Source organism: Morone saxatilis, unplaced genomic scaffold (genome assembly GCF_004916995.1).
Source record: "Morone saxatilis isolate NCDOM2014 unplaced genomic scaffold, NCSU_SB_2.0 Contig12, whole genome shotgun sequence".
Taxonomy (NCBI): Eukaryota; Metazoa; Chordata; class Actinopteri; family Moronidae; genus Morone; species Morone saxatilis.
The window spans coordinates 25,575,939-25,599,321 of NW_023339674.1; the positions used below are offsets into that span (position 1 = coordinate 25,575,939).

At 39.8% G+C, this 23,383-nt stretch overlaps 1 protein-coding gene across 5 annotated transcripts in view; it reads right to left on the reverse strand.

The window, feature by feature from the left end:
• Positions 1 to 5,691: 5,691 nt before the first annotated feature.
• The window catches only part of nlgn1 (neuroligin 1), a 292,852-nt gene continuing 275,160 nt past the window's right edge, over positions 5,692 to 23,383 (reverse strand). For all 5 annotated transcript variants that reach the window (XM_035653211.1, XM_035653210.1, XM_035653214.1 and 2 more), the window contains 7 exons: positions 15,739 to 15,924; positions 13,091 to 13,357; positions 12,633 to 12,994; positions 11,322 to 11,482; positions 8,354 to 8,510; positions 7,797 to 7,874; positions 5,692 to 6,294 (listed from right to left, as the gene is read on the reverse strand). In XM_035653211.1, the coding sequence (XP_035509104.1) occupies positions 5,692 to 6,294; positions 7,797 to 7,874; positions 8,354 to 8,510; positions 11,322 to 11,482; positions 12,633 to 12,994; positions 13,091 to 13,357; positions 15,739 to 15,924 (1,814 nt within the window). The remainder of the gene's footprint in view (positions 6,295 to 7,796; positions 7,875 to 8,353; positions 8,511 to 11,321; positions 11,483 to 12,632; positions 12,995 to 13,090; positions 13,358 to 15,738; positions 15,925 to 23,383) is intronic.

Here is a 23,383-nt window from a genome sequence, read left to right on the forward strand (position 1 = left end):
TTTGAGTATTTAGAAAAGCGCTTATAAATAAAATGTATTATTATTATTATTATTATTTAAAGATCAGATTCTGCTGTGAACAGGTCATGGTTCCGAAGTGACCCTCATAAAAAAGAGTGACATAAAAATCACATGACATGATTGTTTGCACTGAGGGCACATTGCAAAAAATCAGACCTGTATCTGATTGGTACCACATATAAAAGTGGCCTGAATCAGAATTCAAAATATCCCATGTGATTTGTGCTGCAATATACTGTCATAAAAAAATCGGAGTCATATATGCATAAATACATAGCAACAAATCTGATTTAGGACACCTGTACCTGCAGTGTGAACACAGCCTAAATCCCAGTATTGTTGGTATTTTGTACTCTACCAGCGCATCAGGATCATAGAGACGAAATTTCTAATACTGCATGGGCCAACAAAGCATATTGACAGCTGGGGAAGGTAATGCACAATAAAAACTAACAATATGACAATTGCTGAATTGCTGAAAAAACTGAGGAGAGCAAGTTTTCCAAACATTCACAAAAAAGAATTATGAGGTAGGAAATGCATTTGATATGTTTGTTTTCAACTAACTTTTCAAAAAAACATTGCAAAAACCTAATAGTGAAAACTTCACAGGGCACCTTCAATATCTGACTAATTGCCACATGTAAGAAGATATAAACAGCTGACCAGACGCTAAGCTAGCTACATGAAGCCTATAGCTTATTAACACTAGTGAGAGTTAATAGTGAAAAAGATTACATTAGCTTGTTATTAAAAGTCGATTTCCTCAAATACTGCTGCCAAAGAGCAAATTATTTCACTTGAAATGACTATGTCAGATGCCTTGTCTATCCATGCCCATTTTTGGGGCTGTGAAGAGTTTCAAGGGCTACTGCTATAAGTCTAGTAGCCTGTTAAGCAATGAATCAGATAGCATGCTATCTATCTATCACTTTTTTGCATCCAGACACTAATGGACAAATGCTTCTGTCTCATTGAAGGTGATGGGTCCTCTCCCTGTCAGTGAGTGCTTCCTCCCAGTCTCTGCTATTACTGGAACTGTGTATTCTTTTCTCACATCTTCTCAATCATCAGGGATGCAGCGGCTAGCTAGTGCTTCAATCAGTCATGCTAAGGTCTACTGTAGCTGGCTAAATTTCTAGCTCAAGCTTTAATCCATCTCCCAGGACTCTTATGTAAGTTTTCAGTAACATAAGTTACGCTGTCATTAGCTTTCTCAATCTGTACAGCCAGCTTCTCTGCAGGGCTATGAAGGTCATCCGATGCTTCCACTTTCAAAAGTTACAGTTTTTCTCACTAACGATCTGCTGTTTTGGTGACTATGCTTCTCCTCTGTCAGTTGTTAGGCATGATAAAGCTATTTGATGCATTTCCTCACTTATATAACCCTTGATTCATGAGTCATTACAGCGCCTCCTCCCCAACACCTCTTTAGTCTGTCCGTCTAGTTTTACATCCTCAGGCGATCGAGCAGGACTGCTTGTTCTGTAGGAGACAAACTAGGACTGTTCTGTTTGTATGTACTCACTGCAAGTGCTCAGCCTTGTTAGTAACTGCCACCATCCATGAAGCTCAAAGCAGCTTCTAGCAATTTGCATTTTTAATTTCAAACATGTCAGGTGCTGACCAGCACTTCTCTCACGCTACAGTTGGCTTGCATTTATCAGCTATCATCAATCAGACAATTGAACGCATGGCAAGTTATTAATTAGCATTCATCCTCAGCTGTCAGCTACTTAGCATGGCCCTGCAATTGCGTGACTATTTACCCATCAATGCAATTACATGTTTAATTCAATGGGTGGCCCTTGCTTTGCCCCAATGGCATTTCTCTGGAGAGAGGGGCAGGTGCTCACTAATGTACTATCCAAATCCCTGTGATATTTTGATGGCTAGAGGTACTTCATATTCACCAGCAGCATGTTACTGATTTAGTAATGTGGAGTCAATTGTATTTTTCACTACAACAAAATTACTGTAGGCTGTTTAATATTTTTTTTAAGTTAATACAGTTTTACAGTCCTAGAGGATGTCATGATCTAAAATGGTATTTAGTCTAATGGATTTAACATGAATCTGTCCCAGATGTTGCATCAAGTATGAGTCTGGGTCAGGCCATAATTTGTAGTAATAGTCTGAGTACGGGATGGGATATACGATATTATCATGTATGGCAATAATAAACACTTGTGGTGAATTTCGATTATCGGGAAAATATTGAATATCCTCATGTTTGTGATTTAAAAAAGCTGTCTATTTCGCTGCATTCCTGATTATTTAGAATTGCTACAAGGTGGAGCCTTGGATTCTGAACTAAAGAATGACAGTGAGATGAGGTGCCCATCTGTGATGCAGTAAAAATGTTTATTGACTAAAAGTAGGCTAAGGTCAAATAATTCCTGTTTGTTTCAATGCCATTTTAAGATTTGAAGCATATTGATGATTATCGGGATAATATTGTGAATTGCATTTAATTTGGACAGGATAATTGTGACATACATTTTTTACATTGTCCCATGCCTAGTCTAATCCCAGCATAGAAAGACAATCTATGTATTAAGAATTTCTTGGTCATTATATTGTCTTGCGGCACTGTCAGTAGGCTACCCAGCCAACATCAGCATTTCCTTTTTCTTCCAAGGTCCACCTCCACATCTTATGAAAAGTATTTCAGCCATTGGCTTGGGTTACAAAAACAAGGTCATCTAGTTTTTTTATATGGGACTTATAAATCTTGAGTCCAAGTGCCGGCAATCAGGGTGTTAGTCTATATACAATATCTTGAGTAGAGAGCAAAACACTTGGAAAGCCCAGGCCTAATTACTTAGCACATGGTTGTGTGTGAGGGTGTTTGCACACACGTGTTTTCATTTGCATGTGTGTTTATGTGCGGTGGCAATCAGTAAAAGGGCGAGGTGACTGCTCAAACTAGAAAGCTAGTGAGTGGCCTGTCGACACATTGCCAACAGAACCTACTGGACGAATTGTCCCCAGATTCTGAAATGCACACTTTTTTATGTTGTTGGCTTGTTTTTATAGAAAAGGGGCATTAAAAAAAGTCCCTGGCCCATGAGGATGATGTGTGATATTAGCCTTGGAATCTTCTTTTTGTGTTTAAATCCCAGATCAAGCCATGGCGGTTCATTTCATCCAGAGAAACAATGTGGAGCATACAGATGTAATTAGTTTATTCAATTTTAACCTCTCCCAAAAAGCAACACTCCCTATGACAGACTAGATTTTATCCCCTCATCCAGCTTGTCTGCTGCAGTGTTTTACGGGGCAACAGTAGTCTGCACTCATTACTTTGAATGACTGCACAGTGCCTGTGAGCGAGCCAAAAGGGGCAGGATGTATTCTCACAACAGAGGCCTACACACTTTAGTGAAGGGAAAACAGGGAGACAAGCATTGCAGCTTACCAAGTAGCATCCCTGCGCCAGAATACAGATCTTATATCTGAGGACAATAGGCTCGCCATCCAGGGTATTCCTCTCTCTGTCTGTTTTGAAGCTCACCACTTTACCCCAGCAATGACTCTTAAGCGACTGGATCCGACTGCAGTCTGCTTTGCTGTATGACACACACCTACTCTGGTGGCTAACGATGTTAGCTACCGAGGCTTCGCTGACCTAAAGATGTTAGCGATGGCAGACAGCCTTACAAGAGACGGTAAACTGAAGGCGGTGCGGACGCGAGGGGGGAAACCTTTTTGCTAAACAGTCCAACCTGTCAGCTCAGTATAAAAGATGAAACAGTAGAGGATCTTTAGTAGAAAAAGAGTGGGGCCAAAAGAAGAAAGTTGGTAGCTCTTTAAAGTTAGAGGTAAAAAGGGTTGACTGTGGGTCTCAGCTGCTATGGGAGGCCTGGCTTCATCTTCTTTCCCATAACACAATGTGCCTCCAAAAATGATGAAAACTAAATAAAGAGTGCATCATGGGAATTGACCTACCCTGACCCAAGCTCTTCCTCCCATCCACCTGCTGTGCATTTCCAGAGAGTTCCACTCAATGTGATCTGTCTGTGCTTGGCCTTTGACTTCTATTAGTCATGTTCATGTTTAAACAGCTCTGCAGAACCTGGCTGGATAACAGAAAAGAAAAGCTACATAGCCCAGAGATTCACTACTTTCTCCTTCCATTTTTTTCATAACAATTGGCATCCACTGTGACACTCAATCAACACACTTTCCTGTGAACAAAAAAAAAAAAGGGCAATGGAATAAACAGTGCAGGTAATTACTTCTATACGGTAAAGTGGTCCAATAGGTAGAATAGCAAAGAACACTGATCTCAACTGAAGGTACGATGAGTTTGATTGATACAGTGTAATGTGATTTAACCACTATCAAAAAGTAGTACCAACACACAGAGTACAAAACTAGTCCTTATATGCCCAGCTCCACTCAAGCTATATTATGTTATGCAAGAAAGTTTTACCATATCCCCGGCCCCTCCCCTTTCTGTCCCCAACTCGAGCCCACAACATCCACAACCTGGAACTGCATTTCCCATGGTCCTGCGAGGGAGTGTATTTTCCTGTTATCCAATCAGGAAATCCGTCTGAAATTGCTCCAATGCAAGGGAGAGGGTGAAAATTATTCTTAATAATGACATAATCAGCAGAGCAGCCATCAAGCAGATAAATTGTCATGCGCATCGTGCTAAAATATCCAATTATCCTTTGTCCCCCAGCTCTCTGTGTTGAAGTTGGAACTGCCAGAAAGCCAGTAGGTGGATCCCCACTTCCCACTGGTTCAGTCCTGCTGGCAGGTTTGCAGTATAGACGCCCCCCACGAGAAGAGGGCTTAAACAGCCTTGGTGCTTAGTGTACAGATCTAGATATGTAAATAGGTTCTATACAATAAAATTGTTCCCAATCCTCAAAAATAAATGGATGAAAAGTATCTGTAGACATTTTTTTCCCCTCAAAATGGTTCCATTGTGCATACAGGGTTTCTTTTTTCCTTGAAGTTTTCAGTCCTTCCTTTGCCCTACTCAACAATAGTTTTTTTGCTTTATCTTACATAGCCTCCATTTATGAAGTTAACACATGCCTAAATTGGTTTGCTCTGCATCTACTCTGTGCCCCACAAACAGAGTAATCTGCAGTGCGATGCCAAAGGAAAACAATATGTTCTCTGTCTTTTACAAAGTGCTCCCCTCTTCTCACCTCCGAGGCGTGTCTGATGCTCTGTTCTGCTTCCAGATAATACTGTCAAGCAGTCATTTGTCAAAAGATCCCGAAGGCCATATCTGTCGCTAGAAAGAAAAAGTAGTTTACTGTACTTTGTTTTGCTGCAATATCAGAACAAAAATAAGAATAAAAAAACATCCTCCTCCTGTTTTAGCTTGTAAGGTTGTTTTTCTTCAACTCCTTATTTGTACTTTTTTCTTCTAATCTTTTATTTTTCTACAAAAACATAATTATTCTTTTTTTTTATCCTCTGGTCCAAACCCCCAGAAATCCCTTGACTATATTCCCTCAGGTATTAACAGGGTGGCGTACAATCCCAGGGTAATTCCATGGGTGTCTGGCAACTCCAGGCTGGCATTTCAGCTCCTGACATATCTGTGTTTGTCAGCATGACGGCCTTAAGTCTCTGCTGCAGCAGCGGCGTTAGATTTTGCCTCAGCCATCAGAGTCCTGCCTGCTGGGTGCGTACACAGGGCTATACCCGGGTGGTGGAGTGTGAGTGTGGGTGTGGGTGGGGCAGGGTGTTATTCTGCCCGCTGCTGGGGAAGGTGTTGAAAGAGTGGAGCGAAGTGAGCCCCCCCATGGTGCTCGGGATCATGGTTATGGTGTTTGGCGTCATGAGTGGGATGTCGTCCGGCGAGCGCCTCATGGCCAGAGTATAGTCCGGCGGGCAGGCAGTCCTCAGCACCATGTCATGCGGGTGCATGGAGTCACCAACCCCCCTGCAGTCCCGGTCCAGGTCTGAGTGTTGCTTCATTTGCAGGGACATGATCTCCTCCTCCTGAGTGTGAGCCAGGTCGTTGGCCGCGCTTCGCTGGGGGCTGCAGCGCCTGTGGACATCATGCCGGCGCTTGTCCTTCTTGTAATACAGTGCGGCAAATGCCAGAATGTTGAGGAAGAGCAGGGAGGCTCCTACAGCGATCGTCACAGATAGCTCAGTGGAGTAGTCACGCTGGTCCACCAGGTGCGGTTGGTTGTGGCTGTCCTGGGTCTCGGTGGGGAATGGAGTTGGGTTAGGGCGCTTGGTCACCAGAACTTTGGTCTTCGGGGTGCGGTTGGTAGCCTCAGGTGGAGGAATCTGAAGACAGGAAGAACAATAGTCAGTATAAATGTGATTTGAAGAGTCTATACGATATTGAAGTAGATTGGCATCGCCACATGCAAATAAGTCTGTAACCTCTCAGTTCATTGCGATTTTCAATCAATCAATGGCCACAGCCTTGCTCTGTCCAAAACTTAGAAAGTAAGTTCCTATCAAACCACAACTTGTCATTGTTTTTGGCAGTTTGTTTTTTGGTTTTGGACCTTATTAACTGGACAGTGTTAGGCTGTTTCCCTCAGCTCAAAGTCTGCAATGCAAACCTAATAACCTCCTTGCTCTAGCTCCATTAATGCACACAGATGAGAGAGGTATCGATTTCAGTATCTAACTCTTGGCAAAGAAGTGTATTTCCCAAATTGTTGAATTATTCCTTCTAGTATTTGAGCCGTTGTTCCTCTGGTGAGGACAATACATCAAATGACATTCAAATTATTCTTTAATCAAATCAGAGTTCGAAACCTCCATCAATCCATCAATGATACCTGCTTATTCTAAAGAGTCGAGAGGTGGGGTACACCCTGTATAGTTCACCAGTCAATCAGGGCTGACACATAGAGACAGACCACCATTCACACTCACATTAACACCAACAGGCAATTTAGAGCCACCAGTCAACCCAACTCTAGTCTTTGGACTGTGGGAAGAAAACCAGGGCACCAGAAGTAAAGTAAAAGAACGGAAAGAACATGGAGACCATGCAGAGGCCACAAACACTGCAACACTGTGCCAGCCCAGATTAGAAAAGAGGATGCACACAACTTCTCATTAACAAACCCTCAGATTCTGAATTTAATAGCTGCACAAATATCTACTCATAATCCCAGGTCATAGATAGTGTGTAAAACTAATGTAAACACCTGCAGATTACAGAGTATCTTCTTAAATTATTATCCACTAGTTCTTAAATCATGGTAATAACTTGCATCACTTGATAATACAGAGTCGCTCCTAAAAGTGGTTTAAAAGTAATACCGTCTATAGTGTGCTGTCTCTTCTCTTGCCCATCTTATACTACATAGGGAAGAGATTAATTTATTCTGCTTTTAGTTATGAAAAATGATTCATGCATGGTTTTCTTTTTCAGCAATCACTACACAAACAGTATATCTTATAGACTGAGCAGCCTATAACTCAACTGAACTTAAAACTACATTTGTATTAACTGATAACACCTGAGCTACTGTTTATAGTATTAGGAAGTATAGAATCCCTCTGATAACTCATAGTAAACACCTCTGTGTGACTTAAAAGCAGCTTCTATTCTTGTAGCACTTTAACATGCCACATCATGTCTAGTAGGAGCTCACAAGAGGCACTTGAGGGCAGGATTAGACAGGAGTCAGGTCAACAATCTGAATATTGCATTCTTATAGTTTTTTAAGTTGCTTGGGTCTATTCCAAAACCTTTGCTGTGGAGGGAGCGCCTCAGGTAGTTAATTTTTAGAAGGAGGGTGAGATATAGATGATTTAGTACCAACCTTGGTGGTGGTGGGGATGAGCTGGGTGACCTCATTGAGGCTGTGCAGATGAGGAACCAGCTCCAACCACAAGTTGACCTGAGGAGAGGAGAGAAAATATGAGGTGGCAGAGAAAATTAAGGGATACTGATACTGAGAGCTGTCTTGAGATGAGCATACCAACGTCATTTTGGCAACTTAGATCATAAAACCTATAGAGAAGAAAACTACAGACGTATGAAAAACTGCTAAGAAAAAATTAATCTTCATAAGCATAATGACTATCTGATAATAATAATAACCTAATATAATTTACTTGTAAATAATTCATGTTTTTCAAAAGACTACAGTTAGATCAAAGTAAAAAACAAATATGTCTCAATGTATTTGACACATTTTTAAAAAAAAGTTGTGCAGCATAGGTTACCACAGTGATCTATCGCAATTGAAGGGAAGTCAGCTTTGTGATACTGGAAAAAAAGTATCTTTCTTTGTATCTATTCCAGGATGGCTATCATCAGTAATAAGTACTGAAAGTGTTAAACAGACAAGATTAATTCAGTAATATCTAACTGTACCTTGTTAGCACGGTAGTGCTCTTTGACCCTGGGCTTCAAGCCAATGTGCAGGTACAGCTGGTCCTTCTGGTTGTAGCGTGTCCATGCCACTTCTTCAAAGCGATTGGGCTTGGTGTGGATGAATTTGGTGTCCTGGGGGACAGGTTGGTTTGGGTCCCTGACAAAAAGATTTAAGTATTAATAAAATAATTCACAGAGGTGAGATCTGTTGACGGTTTTATGGCAGAACAGTTACACAAGCATATTTGAAACAATGCAACAGTAGACAGTTTGCCTCCCATGCATGACACAGTCCTCTCCTGGCCAATCAGTAATAGTTATGTCACCTTGTGGTTGTTTACTTTTGGGGACATGAAGAACTAAAGCTAAACTGAAGGAGAAGTGGACCTTTCGAGACTCTCTGTTTATTAAAATTTTAATGTTGACCTAAGTGTAGCATCTCCCTCAGGCTAATCAGTGTAATTATGAAAATACTGGAATGCAGTGGTGAGATGCAGCCTCCAGGTTTCATCAAATATTAATCAACAGTTTCTGAGATATCACACCTGATAAAATCAAAAAAAGGTCAAAAGGGGTATTATTGCTCACAGATGATTGGTGTTCTAAAGATTCTGAATGAATGAAAAGGTCTTAAGACAGCTAATAACCTGAGAAGTTTCCCCAATTTTAAGTTTTATTCAAATGCTAAAGAAGATTTGCATGACACAGTTTTTAAATTATGGATGTCTCAGTGGGGGCGAACATATTTATATATAATTCATACATAAAAAGAAGCTTCCAGCCAAGGAATATGTTTGGGTAAAGAGGCAGTTCAACCATGCTGATCATTTCCATAAAACATATGCTTCAGTAGGTGCTATAAACTAAGCTACAAAATGGCTACTATTTTATGTACAATCTACTTTTGATAAACATTAGAATGAAGCCACAATAACTGAAGAATGAATAACACTGTAAATGCAGTTCAGCAACCCCATATGAAGTCCCCTCTTATATACACAGAAGCTCACAGAGCTAATTCTGCATTGGATCCTGTGCTAGATGGATCCACTTACACTTAATCTGAGCAGAGCCAGCTATGTGAGCTATGGAAGCCCATTCAGACCCACTGAGCGCCCCATTGTCTGAGAGCGGCATATGGAGCCAGCCAGACCCTCATCAGGAACACGCTTAAACATTCAAATTGGTGGCATAAATCTCCCAGGTACCCGGCATTCCACGTCAATTTGGGGTTATATATGTAGATCATTAGTGCCTTTCTGTTCCCCCAGGGCTACTGGGCAGTGCACAGAAAAAGCCAATGTCCCCCCATTACGCTCTCAAAAAACAATTACTGCCATGACTATATGCTGAAAGGCAACGTGACACAGAAAGGGGTGGGAGGGGGGTGGATTTTAATTTTGTCCCATCGAGAATGTCACTCTTCAGGCTACGGCCATTAATTAAGAATGTATTTGAAGATATGTTGAGGGTTTCTACGTAGAATACCAATTACACTGCACAGTCCATAAAACATGATAGCACAATTTACTACTCCTACTCCTACTCCTGCTCATCAAATGTAAGTTAATATTGAGGAAACACAATTACAATTAAATGATCAATTAGTTCATGGTCTTGTAATGACAATTGCATGTTGATCAAGTGCTGTAAGACTGATTGCAGAACACATGCCCACAAAAATTGCTTAAATAACACTTTGGCTGACCTTTTATAGAGCTATGTTATTTATATGAACATGCTGAAACTTCAGGTTGCATAGACAATCACTATGCAGATGATTTAGGGAATCAAAAATGCAAATGGAATACTTTTAAATCAGAATCACACCATCAATTGTGATTTTCTTGTTTCATAAAGTCTCATTTGTGCAATTTATAGAGCACATTTTCTATATTTCCTGCTTTTCTGTGGCGCAACTCTTAGAGTTCATTCAATTCATTTACATGTAAATAAGTAATCAGGTTACGCAGGTAATCTCAGTGCCCATTACCTTGTTTCAGTAAAGATAGTTAGACTTGGTGAATTATAGCCGGGTAGAGCTCATGCAGCAGTTCAGTAATCAGACTCCTCTACCTCCTCTGACCTTGTTTTGGAACCATGACTTTCTTATTTTAACTGTAGTAGTGAGAGAAGATGCTGTGTCTGTCCTGATTTTTGTTTTTTGGTGTGTGTCTGTGTCGGAGCAGACCAACAGTGCAGGAAGGAGCGGAGCATGAAGGTGTGTAAATTTGACAATTAGTCTACATCTAGAGGATACTTTTTGTTGGGTTCAATCAGACATTGGTGGAATCATTTAAAATGTAAGTATGCATCGCTCTGTGTAATGATCTCCACTTTTATCCACCTTCTCCGCTGATTATTGAATTTTTTTTTACACACGCGTGTACCCGATATATAGCTGATTAGAGACCCTATTTCCCCTTTATGTAGCCCTATACATAGCCAGTAAATTGGTGTTCCTCAGGAGAATTCTACCTCAGGTTTCTCCAATACCACACCCTGATTACAGAAACCACGTCTCTTGAATACAATACCCTGGTTACAGGAACCAGGTTTCTCAACATTTGACATGACATTTAAGAAATCACTTTACTGGGGAAAACTGACTATAACCAACTTACTTTGTTGCTTGTAAGTGCAGTGAATGATTGAGAGTTAACGTTAGCTGTCTTACAATAGCATGAGAAAAAGAGGTAAATTCAGCTAAAGCAACATTATCAAACATGAACATGTACAAAGGCTGTGTAGATTTGGATTTCAGTCTCCTTTTACCTTTAAAACCACCAAAATCTGTTACTATTACTATAGTTGTAATTGTAATAGTTGGTGTGCTTTATGCACAAACTTTCAAACTAGCTTACAGTACATTTGAACTCAGTGGCTCTGTCAGAGTTAGGATGGCACTGTCCCAGTCCATGGGGATAACATACAGAAAGTTAGTTGCATGTTTGTTGTGTCATCATACCCTGTCTTGGCAAAGTTTGTCCAGTAGGTCATGACCACAGCACTGAGCATCACATCGTTCTTGGAGAAGTTGCAGGGAAACAGCTCTGTTGGTCCAATCATCGGCAGGCCAAACACATATGGGATCTCATCACCGTGTGCTGCGTCTGCCCATGGTGGTACCTAATGAGCGGCAGATGAATCAAATCAGATTAGTGTTATTACATTTATACATGACACTGAAAGGAATTATTTTTGCTGCTGACACACAATGGATATACAACACACACAGACAGATCAGAAGAAGAAGCTGGGAAGCTACACCATTTTTTGAGAGAGAAAAGGGAGAATTGGATAAGTTTTTAATATTATTTTGCCTAACATTTCTGGTCCATTATTTAGTGTATTACAGAGGAAGACAGGATGAGAAATAAAGGGTTGGAACAGGCTGTATTTGAGCTGAATTTTAAACTAAAATGTTGATGTACATCTTACGCACTGAAAAGAAAATGTGGGGATTTAATCACCACTCCTCATTTTCTTTTGGGAATGGATAATTAGAGAGAGTGGTTGTGTACAAGCAACAAAATATGCAGATAGTAGTTATGGGTAAAAATAGGAGTAAGGAGATAGGAAGCCACAACTAGATAAAGTGTAATATCTTCTATATCTTTGACTCCAACTAGTGAGTAGTCACAGTCATGTAATTGGAATAAAATCAGACTTTGTTTTGTGCCACAATGAAGTACTGTCTCTTTGTATTTTAAGGCAATCTGCCTCCATGTCACAAAGCAAATGCATTTTGTTCAATTACAAAAAAAATGAGAGCCTCAAGTTGTGTTCGAACTAAAGACGTTAATTTCAGAGGTGGTGCAATTGCATGCAAAAGTCAATGGAAAGACGTGCATAGATGACATCCTAGTTTGCTCTAGATAGTACAAATTGAGGCAAAGTTGAAAATGTTTTGACTTCATGCTCAACTTTAGAAATTAATTGAGAAAAATGACAGGATGAACTGGATTTCCTGGTAAGTCCTAAGATCAGTGCACAGATTGAGCAGTCACAAATACAGACGCACTAAACTATATTTCTCTTTTACTTCATTCATCCAGTCTCATTGGGTTGTCAATTTCTTTTAGGGATATTTGACTATCCCAAATCAGGCTGGTGATTCAGACATCTGAAACCAGAATACTTGAAAGCATCTTCAGAGTTGGTAGACGTAACTGATATTAAATGCTATAATTACCTGTCACACCTTCACATATAAAACTTTACCCAGGGAGACAAAGAACAAGCCAGTAGTATTTTATAACTTTAGCCAGACACCCACCTGTTCCGTCTGACAGTGGTGGTAGAAGGCATAGAAGTATGTCGGTGACCCAAAGCTGGAGTGCAGGTCAGCTGTGGCGACAGCTGGTGCCACCCACTGGTGATCAGTGAAAAGGGCCAGCAGTGTCTTCCGGCGGGTCTCTGGGTTGTGCCGGTCGGCCCAGTCTGTGTACATGAACTTGATGGTCTCTCTGAGGATGTCTTTACCCTCTGGGTAGCCATAGAGATCGTCCACAAAACTGGACACCGCGTAGTCAAAGTCGTTAGCCTGAACGCCATTTTCATTGTCCACGATGAGCTCCACGAACTTAAGGCCCTCACCCTGGTTAACTCCGAGCATAATATCATAGTTGAGGAACTCACCTGGAAAAAGATGGTGCAGATGGTTGTTAAAAAAAATAAATTCAAGGCAAGAATATTGTTGGAAATTGATGGCTGTTAAGCAAAGCGAATGTATACCTTGCTCCATGAGTATCTGAGGGTCATCAGGTATAACATCTCCATCAATAACAGGCCCGAAGGCGATGTGGTAGCGTGCTGGCTGGATGTCTTGATCCACCAGCTCCTTGTAATGTTTCCTCTGAAGGCACACAACAAGCTCTACTGTGTCCTCCAGGTTACAGCCCACCTTACGGGCCAGCATCCGGGCGTATTTGGCTGGCTGAAAACTGACGGCCCAGCTGGACAGAGCTGTGCCACTCTGGGCGATGGCCCTCTGGAACAGGCCTGGAGATAAAAACAGCACAGGTGCAAGGAGGAAAAAAAGAAGCAAATTATGATTCTGGGAACTCATTATAACGTAAAAAGTATACACATACTTGGGGTGATGCTTTCAAATGGGTTTGTGTTTACTGTGTTCATGAGAAGATTCCTATTGAACGACCCTCTCTTGTGGTATTCACAGTCTTGCAAGTGGAAAACTTCAAGTTCACAAGTTTGCTGACAGAAATGCTGAAGTTTTTAGTGGATGCTAAGTTCCTATTTTGTGACATTGTCATGATGACAATGATGATTGAATTTCCTGTATTTTATTACTACCCTTGCTAGCTTGTAATGTTGATGTTGGTGGCTTCTAGACACAATAATAGTCCAAGTTGCCTAGTAGTAGTTCCATTTGTATATTTGTCTCTACAGAAAAGGTAAAACACATCTGAAAGCTTGTTCATCCTGTTGTTAAACCTGCTTGCATACCTTATCACTTTAATTCAAATCAATGTAAAAAATTACAATTATTAGAAAAACTAAATAGATTAAAACTTTGTCCCTCCAAAATATGATATCGTACCCTTCATGAAGTTTCATGCCAACAACTTCTAGTTGATCCAATTTTGAAAGCCATATTTAAGGAAATACCAGCACCAGATTTACATTAATCCATGACTGAAAATAGTCCCTAACAAATGCACTATTTCCCCCAGTTCCAGTGAAATTTGCTAACAATTACAGGACCAAGCTGTCTTAGAAAATTACTGAGACATTCTTCAGAAACTAAACTTTAAAAAAAAAGTTTTCAGAATGAACCCATGGGCTTGGGGGCCTAGACAGCTGCCACAGACAGGTTAGGGAAGCCAGAGAGTTCAGAAAGAAGGTTAAACACATTGTTTGTGTTAGTCTTTTCATACTGTTAGTTGAAGTATAAAGAATAGCACTAACCTTATGTTTTAAATGACCTCAGTCAGAACAGTCCACAGAAGATTTCTGTGTGTTCCATCACACAAAAATTTAAAATCTCTTTCATCCCTTTACTGAATGTGGTAGCTGAGTCTGTACATGAAACAGCATTGATAATTGGTAGCATTTATTTTTTCCCCTTTTGCTCTGATCAGATGAAATGCAGTGAAAGCAGTTCATGTTTTTGCAATTCCGTTTCCAAGTACTTTTCTTTATGACTTTTAAATATAAAATTTAAAAGGTCCAGGGTGGACGATGTTGTTGCTGATATCAACAGCCCCGCCTCAACCTTCTGTTCCAAGTGTGTAGGAGAAAGTACGGTGGCTTCAAAACTTGCAAAAAACAACAACACAAAAAGCCCTATCTCGAGCCAGTGTTTGGGTTGCCTGTTTTTGGCTACTGGTTTTTCAACATGGCATACTCTATGGGCGTAAAATTACCTGTTCCATCATTATACAATAATTCTTTGGACAATGAGATGAAATTTGCCGATATCACAAAGTCTACCACAATATGTTTTTGATTACATTCAGGGGCCTGCGATCGATGGGAGACGATATCATATATACCCAAACAGTTACATATATATTGACTCACTAAAATATAATTTGAAAATTTTCTTTAAGACATTTATTTTATCTGAGACTGGCATTGTTTGCATATGGCAAGTGCCTTGTCTTTATTGCCACACTTTGTATCGATATATTGGATCATTGAACATTGATATCAATTTATTGATCCAGATCAATGTTGTTAAACCCCTAGTGGACTTTTTTTCAGGTGATTATACAGTAATGAAAACATACCTATGAATATGCTCTTTCATTTCTGCCAATAGATCCTCCTAAATGTTATAAACTGGACCTTTAAAAAACTACATTTATACGCCACCCTTTTTATTGCTTCCAATACATCTGACCTCATCCTACAATGCTGTCAGACAAACACATGTTAGGATGATAACTCAAATCACATTATAATGTTTATACTGCTATACTTTGTTAAAAACAACAACAGCTGACTGAGAAAGTTGCCTATAGGCTAGTGCTTTACTTCTACATTATGTATGTACAGCGTGTGTCTACCTACCTTCAAAAGATTTTAACTGATCCAAACACCTTTTAATCAGTCAGTTTGTTTGGCCAAGTAAAAAACAACAGTATTTAAAGTCAGGTAGTGTCTCATTATCGCAGCTCAATGTTGTAGTTACAGTTAATTTAGGCACTGCTACATGAGAACAAAAGGCGCCATTCAAGACACTCAATCATATGTTAACACACATGTAGCCGAAACAAGCACCAAGCAATCACATGGCCCTACACACCACTGAGGTGCACACACAGTACCGCATAGTATACACTCTTAAATGTAGATGAAGATCCCACAGTGAGTTCCCTGCTGATTTTTACCTTTGGTGGAGTTGCTCCAGCGGTTGCCCTCCGAGTAGTGAGACAGTGTGAGCAGGTTGACACAGGAAGCTCCGGCGCCTGAGCCGAACACAGTGATACGTAACGGGTCGCCGCCGAAGGCTGCAATGTTCTCACTGGTCCAACGCAGAGCCTGGATCTGGTCCAGCAAACCATAATTCCCTTTGGCTGCCTGGTCACCTGTGCTCAGGAACCCTGCACGAGAGGACAAAGAACAGAGGAGACGTCAGTTTTATTCTCCCTTTTGTTATTATTAGCCATCAGGTTCAGGAGCGATAATATTACAAATGACAAGAAATTATTAATAAAAAATGACTTAATGGCAATAGTTCCCCTTTTTTAAAATCCATCAGTTTTCATCACTGAAAGCAAGAGAAAATGCAATGGTGTAACCAAAAACTGCTCCAATGAACAAAGTTTTGCTTTAAGGAATTGGGAATGAACGTTTAAAATGTAAATGTAGAAATGTACAAGTTCAAAGCAAATAGTATTGATTTTTGACAAAATATACAAGTAAGGTATAAAAGAAGAGCTATTACACCCTTCAAACTATAAATACATTACACAAATGATCAGTTAGTCCAATTTAACCTTTGTGAGAGCTGAAGAGGAAGACAAGGCAGAGGAGGGGAGTTAACGTATGTACTCATGTGACATAAAGAAGCTCTCTCTGTAATTCTGCTGCTATGGAAGTACTCAATCGAGATTTTGCCTCCACATTTTCATCACAAGCTCAACTGATAAAAGACAATCAGCAAACAGATCATAGAGCAGAGTACAGTGTGTGACTTTTATTTTTATTATATGAAAGAAAAAATGTTTTACAGTCATAAGCTTGCCGTTAATTATCCCTAAAAATGAAATAAATAAAATGAAAAGACCACCGGGGACACAACTATTATTTTTTCCCCACTTAATTTCTTTTTGATCTCCTTGATTAAAATAAAATAAACAAAAATCTACTTTTGGACCATCTGAGCACAACTGCCAGCAGATAACGAGGCACATTTCTCCGTTGTACAAGGAAAAACCAACAAGCCTGGCTGTTTAATAATTTGCTGCAATAAAACAAGAGTTATTACCCTGTAGAGCCACTTAAAGTGTGGATACGCTAAATATAACACAGACAGACTCATTTTGGAGAGAGACGTATGATCCAGCCCCAAATAGAGCTTACAGTGATGATGATGATGATGATGATGATGATGATGATGATGATGATGATAATGATGACAAAGAGTCATGTGGCGCGAAAACAGCTCTTTATTCTAACATGATTTTTTGCAGAGGAACATGCATTTGTTTCCTCAGAGCAAAGAAATAAAGTAGTTGGAAGAATGCACTGCAGAAAATTAATAACTTTCAAAATCCCTTCAGTTGGCCCAAACATATGAGATGTTCCATTTTTGTTTTAATGGCCAAAAATAAGGTGAAATTTTAAAGATTCTTCAATAGATCCAGATTTAATTTTCCTAACTCTGCATCTCACTATCTCATCTTTCAATTTATTAAAAGGCCATTCATAATTACAGTCTACCCCTAATGCCTCATGAATAAAAACATAATGCTTCTTGATGTACTTTATCACCCCACATAGACCCTTATGCACACCGTACAACTAAAACTTGGTTTTGACCTCATAATAACTGATTCCTCAACATTTTAAGTAAGTGCAACACACATCTGCCACATTATGAACTGGTAAATGGTAAATGGACTATACTTATGTAGCGCCTTTTTAATCTTCCAACCACTCAAAGTGTTCTACACTACATGCCACAGTCACACACATGCATGGCACAGGCCATCACAAACAGAAAGTAATTCATTCACACATGGATGGCACAGCATCAGGAGCAATTTGGTGTTCAGTATCGTGCTCAAGGACACTTTGACTGATTCTGATTAGTGGACGACCAGCTCTACCTCCTGAGCCACAGCGTGTAATAGACCCGCTGATCCACCAGAGGATTTTGTCGGTGTCACGTTTTCGTTCGCTTAGACGTGAAAAGTACACGTGTGCATAATGGTGCAGTACATTTGTATTGGTTACGACAACACTGTATACTCACTACAGTAATTGAGATCAACGATAGGACCAGAGGCAAAAATGATAAAAATAAGACACAAGATGTAATATCCAGGAGAAAACTGAAACATAGCAACGCAACAAGTGACAATGCAAATATTCATGTCTATGGCCTTTAATTATAGTTAATATACTACAGGTACTACATATGCTACATATGCTGAAGTCCTTACAAGGGTCCATATACTCACAGTATACCAACCTGCTTTACAACAGAACCACTCCTCCCCCGTCCAATTAAACCTCTCAGGTACTCCCGGTCAATGCGGCTGCATAAAGATCTAGTGCAAGCTAGCGAGGCATGAATGTTCAGACGAGACAAGGCACCTCAAGTATACTCAGAGGAGAGCTCTGGTCTTTTAAAGCAATTTCATGTCCAACACCACCCGACAACTGCCACCTCTCCCTCTGATTTCCATGCTAAAAGCTCCATTACGTGCTGCAGGCATCTAGGGAGTCCCCCACACCCACCAATCCCACCCATGAACGGTCCCCCACCCCCCGCTCACATATTTAACTCCCCGTCCTCTTATACGCTCTTATTCTCAGCATCGTCCCGCTCCCTGACTAAATGGAGTGCTCATTATCCGGTGTCAGTCAACAGGACAGTTCAGTTCCACAGGGATCCATTCAGGCCACATGTATAGACACCTAGAATAACGCCTCTGAGGAGGTACACACTCCTGTAATAGGCCGCAAAAAGGAACAACGAAATTATTGCCCTGTGAAAAGGTATTGTGCATTTTAGTCCATTTTTCTGATAAGGTGAAAACCAGTATCATATAATTTCTCAGAATAAACAAATAAAGGCCAATTTGAAAACAGAATTTAATTTCAGCAGCACTAGTGCCGTTTTTTTCTTTTTTCTAAAACACATACTGTTTTGACACACTAACCTCTTTAATGTGAAGTTCTGTGAATAGAACCTGTAAAGTCTTATTAACAGTAGGTTAAAAGCTACCAAAAAGCAGACAAAACAGGGAAAATTGAAATCTGTCTTGAATATAAGCCAGTCTCAAGCTTCTCTACAGTTAAGGCACATAAACCCCTCTATTGGACATTGTACACTAATATACATTGTCATTTAGAATGTATCATTGAATCCGTTCAGATCAACCAGAGGTATCGAGTAATTCTAAAATAAGTACACAATCAAGCTGCATCCTATCAATCACATCAGAGGCAGAAAACACAGAGTATTAGTTTCCGTACTTAGCACTGAGGATAGCAATGTCAGTTGCTTGGTCCACCAACAACTGCTGGATGGATGGCCATGAATTTTATGTTAAATGTTCCCCTCAGGATGAACTGTAATAACTTTTTTAATAGTGCCATCATCAGGCTCATTTTAGTTTCCCCAACACTTTGATTCATGACCAAATACTGCAAATATAATGGAATTCCCATAAGCCTCAGCTGTAGGTGTACTCTGTGTTCAGCGCTAATAAGCAAAAGTTTTAGCATGTTAACATGCTAAACTAAGATGGTGAACATGGTAAACATTACACCTGCTGAACAACGTGCAAGCATATGCTAGCACTGGTTTTTAGCTCAAAGCACTGCAGCCTCACAGCTGCTAGCATGGCTGTAAACTATTAGTTAAAAAAAGCCAATATCATAAACTAAACCCAAATAGCATCAAAAATCATATGTTTGTATTGCACATTACACAATGATATGACTGAATATGACTAATACATAATATTTACTTATGCATGATGGCACATGAGATTGTGATTACAGTAACCGTAATGTATATATTATGTTTATAATAGCTTGCTAATTGCTTGCATACAGTCGTCTGAATGGTACTTGATGTAAAGTAAAACTGCTGACTTATATTTCATCGATGGTAGTAAAGAGTCATTTGCTGATGAAAAAAAAAAAAGATGACACACACACACAAATGCGGACACAAAATGGTTTGTTAATGTTTTTTGTCATGAAGTCGTCAGTTCACAAGTAGCATCCGGCTGCCTACATAAGCACTCTCTCTCTCTCTCACACACTGAAGCTTGCACTGCTTCACACACTTCCACTCCCTCACAAACAAATATAGTACATTTGCATCCACACTGACACCCACAGACAGGCACGTCCCTCTGCTGACTTTTTAATTGAGTTCATTCTTTTTCTATTCCCTTCCCACTGGCTTATTTATTTATTTGTGCGTTTCTTGATCAAAGCCTAATCTTGTGGAAGCAACAGCAACCATCTACAAGAGAGATTTTAATTGATTCAATTTAGCTGCAGTGCGGGGATGGGCTGGCAATCACAAAGAGCGAGGCAGGAAGAATGATTAGTACGCCAACAGTGGCGGGGCAGCAGGACAGGGCTCCCCCTCCCTCTCTGTCTCTCACTAACACACACACACACACACACACAAGGGTACTCTAATACAGACATGTTGAGATACAAGAACCACAAATGTGAATACACAGATGTGAACCAAAAACAAGCATGTTTGATTTGAAGACTTATTTTTTATTCACGTTCTTTAACCCATATTCTAATTTAAATCTAATCTTAATTCTGATATAACAAAAACTATTAAAGCTGCAGTAGGTAACTTTTATATTATTGCTGAAATTTTCACTGTGTTCTGACAGTAGTACATGAGACAGATGATCTGTATAAAACATTAGCTTCCTCTGGCTCATTCTAGCGCTCCTAATTGTGGTATTTGCAAGAATCCACCGTGCCTGGATTAAACCAACCAATCAGAGCTATCTCTAGCTAGAAGATGCCTTGAGTTGGAGGCTTGAAGATAGTTGATTGTTGAGTTTCATTCCTAGGAGTCCCAAAGCGAATGTATTTGACACCTTGGGAATGAGACTCAACAATCAACTATATTTCTCAGCTCTGATTGGTTGTTTTCGGTCAGGCCCAGTGGATTCATTCAAATGTCATTAGGAGCACTAGGAGGAGCCAGAGGGCTTTTTTCACAGGTTATCTGTCTCATGTACTACTGTCAGGATATAGTGAAAGTTTCAGTAAATATGACAAAAAATATTTTAATAAAAAATTACCTACTGCAGCTTTAAACAAATGAACCCTCTGAGATACCTGGTCAAAGATTGGAGGCCTCATGGGCACACAGATACATACAAAAGGAGACAGGGGAAGCTGTGGTTTTGATCTGATTTGCACTCACTTATGCTTGGTGGCTACTGCTCTCTTAGCCTTGGCAGCATTATGGAACGGAACTTACAGATTTATTGACACTGGGTTCTTAGCAGTGAGTAGATGTGGTAGTAAAGCTGCTCTGGATAATAAGATACATGCATGGAGTCATCCATCCACTGCTGAAATCTCCTATTCGTGTGACGCACTTTTTCAAATACCTTTGTGTTTTTGTTGGCGCCATAATGAAGGACACCTCGGTATGGTACAGACGTTTTATACTTCCATCTTTTTATTGCTAGTATCATCATAATGAGTATCACCATAGGCAATTATCCAAGAGTACAGGGTGAAGGTGAAAAAAGGCCAATACAAGCAAAAAAAGAGTGGGTTTAATGGTTTTTGTGATACTACAAACATAGTGTGTCAGGCAGAACTGAACGAGGACTGTAGCTGCTGTAAAAAGGACAAAAGCAGATGATTGGGAGGAGAATTGAGAAAAGAAAAAAGAGAGAGAAAATCTCTTGGATACAGTGTGTATTTAGCCTGTGAGCTTTCCACCAAGAGTTAGGAGATGAATATTAGCAAGCACAGCATGGTGCAGGGAAGTTACTGCTGAATCACCATTGAATTGGATTGGCTGGATTACTTGGGACATTGTAACCTTTGATGAGGTTTAAATGTACTGACCATCCTGCCTTGATTAGAAGGCACTACGGTGTAGCAGCGTAAGTGTCAGTTTTGTTTGAATAACCTTGCACCAATGACTGTTTTCCTATCAGGGCTTGTGACTTTTCTTTCAATGTTTTAATAGATTCCTGCAGCAGAGGACAAAGTTAAAATGAATACAGTGATACACATTAATGTGCTTTGTTATAAAATGCAATGGTTAGAGCTTTGGACCCAACATGCCATAGGACAGGCTCGGGTCATGCCTGGACAGACAGGACTGCATTTGTGTTTATTAGTTTAGATAATTTGCACTATATTATATGCACACTTTGGGGTCCCGACCCTTAGGTTTGGAAACCCAACAAACTGCAACAAAGTAGCAATAGTAAAAACAAAAAAGGTAAATAAAAAGGCGCTAAAAATGAACAGATTCCATTTAAAGACAAAATGTAACAATAGACAAAAGTTGAGACAAAATGTAACAATACAAATAAAAAGAAAAAAGAACAAAGGTAAAATCACGTATAAAGTAAAATAATCCACTGTCACAGGATCAAACTATAAGCAATGGATGAAATATCTTTAACATTCCACTCGCTCCAGTCTTTGGCAACTAAATGTTGTGTTTTACCAGCCTTTCAGCTCCTGTGAGACTCGCTCCATTTCCTCCCCTGTGTAGGATAGATCATATGTGTCTATGTCTAAAGGTTTGGCTAAAAGCCACCATCCATGATCACTGAGACTGTGATACGGCCGCTCGGCCTCTAAGCTCCCTGGGATGACAATATTAAGGTGAACCCTGATCCAAGAATCCAGCTTTTATCCCCGCTATCTCTGTTGAACCAGAGAGAGAACGCTAGACGAAGAGAAAGATGGGATTTTTTTAATACTTCTTTCTCTGCACGCATCTATTTTTCACAGTCATGGTCTGTATACCATAATCCTCTCTGTTCTGTCTCTTTTTCACTATCTGTCCTTGTGACTCTTGATGTCAAGAAAGACAAAAAAAGAAGAAGAAGAAGAAGAGGAAAAAGAAAGAAAACACTATCACTGAAGCAGGTAAACTGTTACAGTCAGTGAAATCAGAGGGATATGCAAAATTCAGAAAGCGAAATGAAAGGGAAGTTAGAGTGGAGGATAAAGACAAAGAGTTTAACAATGTAGCTACGATCCCACAGTGAATAAGACAGAGAAGCTGGAAGAGACTAAGCAATGGAAAGTTAGAGTAAATAAGAAAAAGAGTGAAAGAAAGAGGTTTAAAGACTTGAAACCATTTGGCAGACCCCGCCATTATGTGTTCCAAATGAATGATTTATGGTTTTCCCCCCCTATTGCAGTCCCTGCGGACAAAGGTGGCAGTGTTGAACTGCCTATAGATTTTCATTAAAATTCAGTATGTTAAATATGATTATCTCATGCCTAAATATTCCCCCAAAGTACAATGGGAGTTAAAATGCAGTCCCTTCCATGTATCATTATTACTCTACTCAGGGTGAATAATCTTCTGAAACAGCACAAAGAAAAAATTCTGGGATAGTAGTTCTATAAGGCAGAATGACCAAAGGGACCTGAGTAGAATGAAGATATAATAAACAAAACATTTAAACTAATTAATACAATTTTGGAACAAACACTGGTCAGATATTACATACATACAGAGCCTGGCAGGTGTCAGGAGTATTCTTTTTCTTTCACCAAAAAGGAATCACCAAATTTTGACTCAAACCTGATAAATAACTATTACAAATAACAAATAACTGATTATTATAA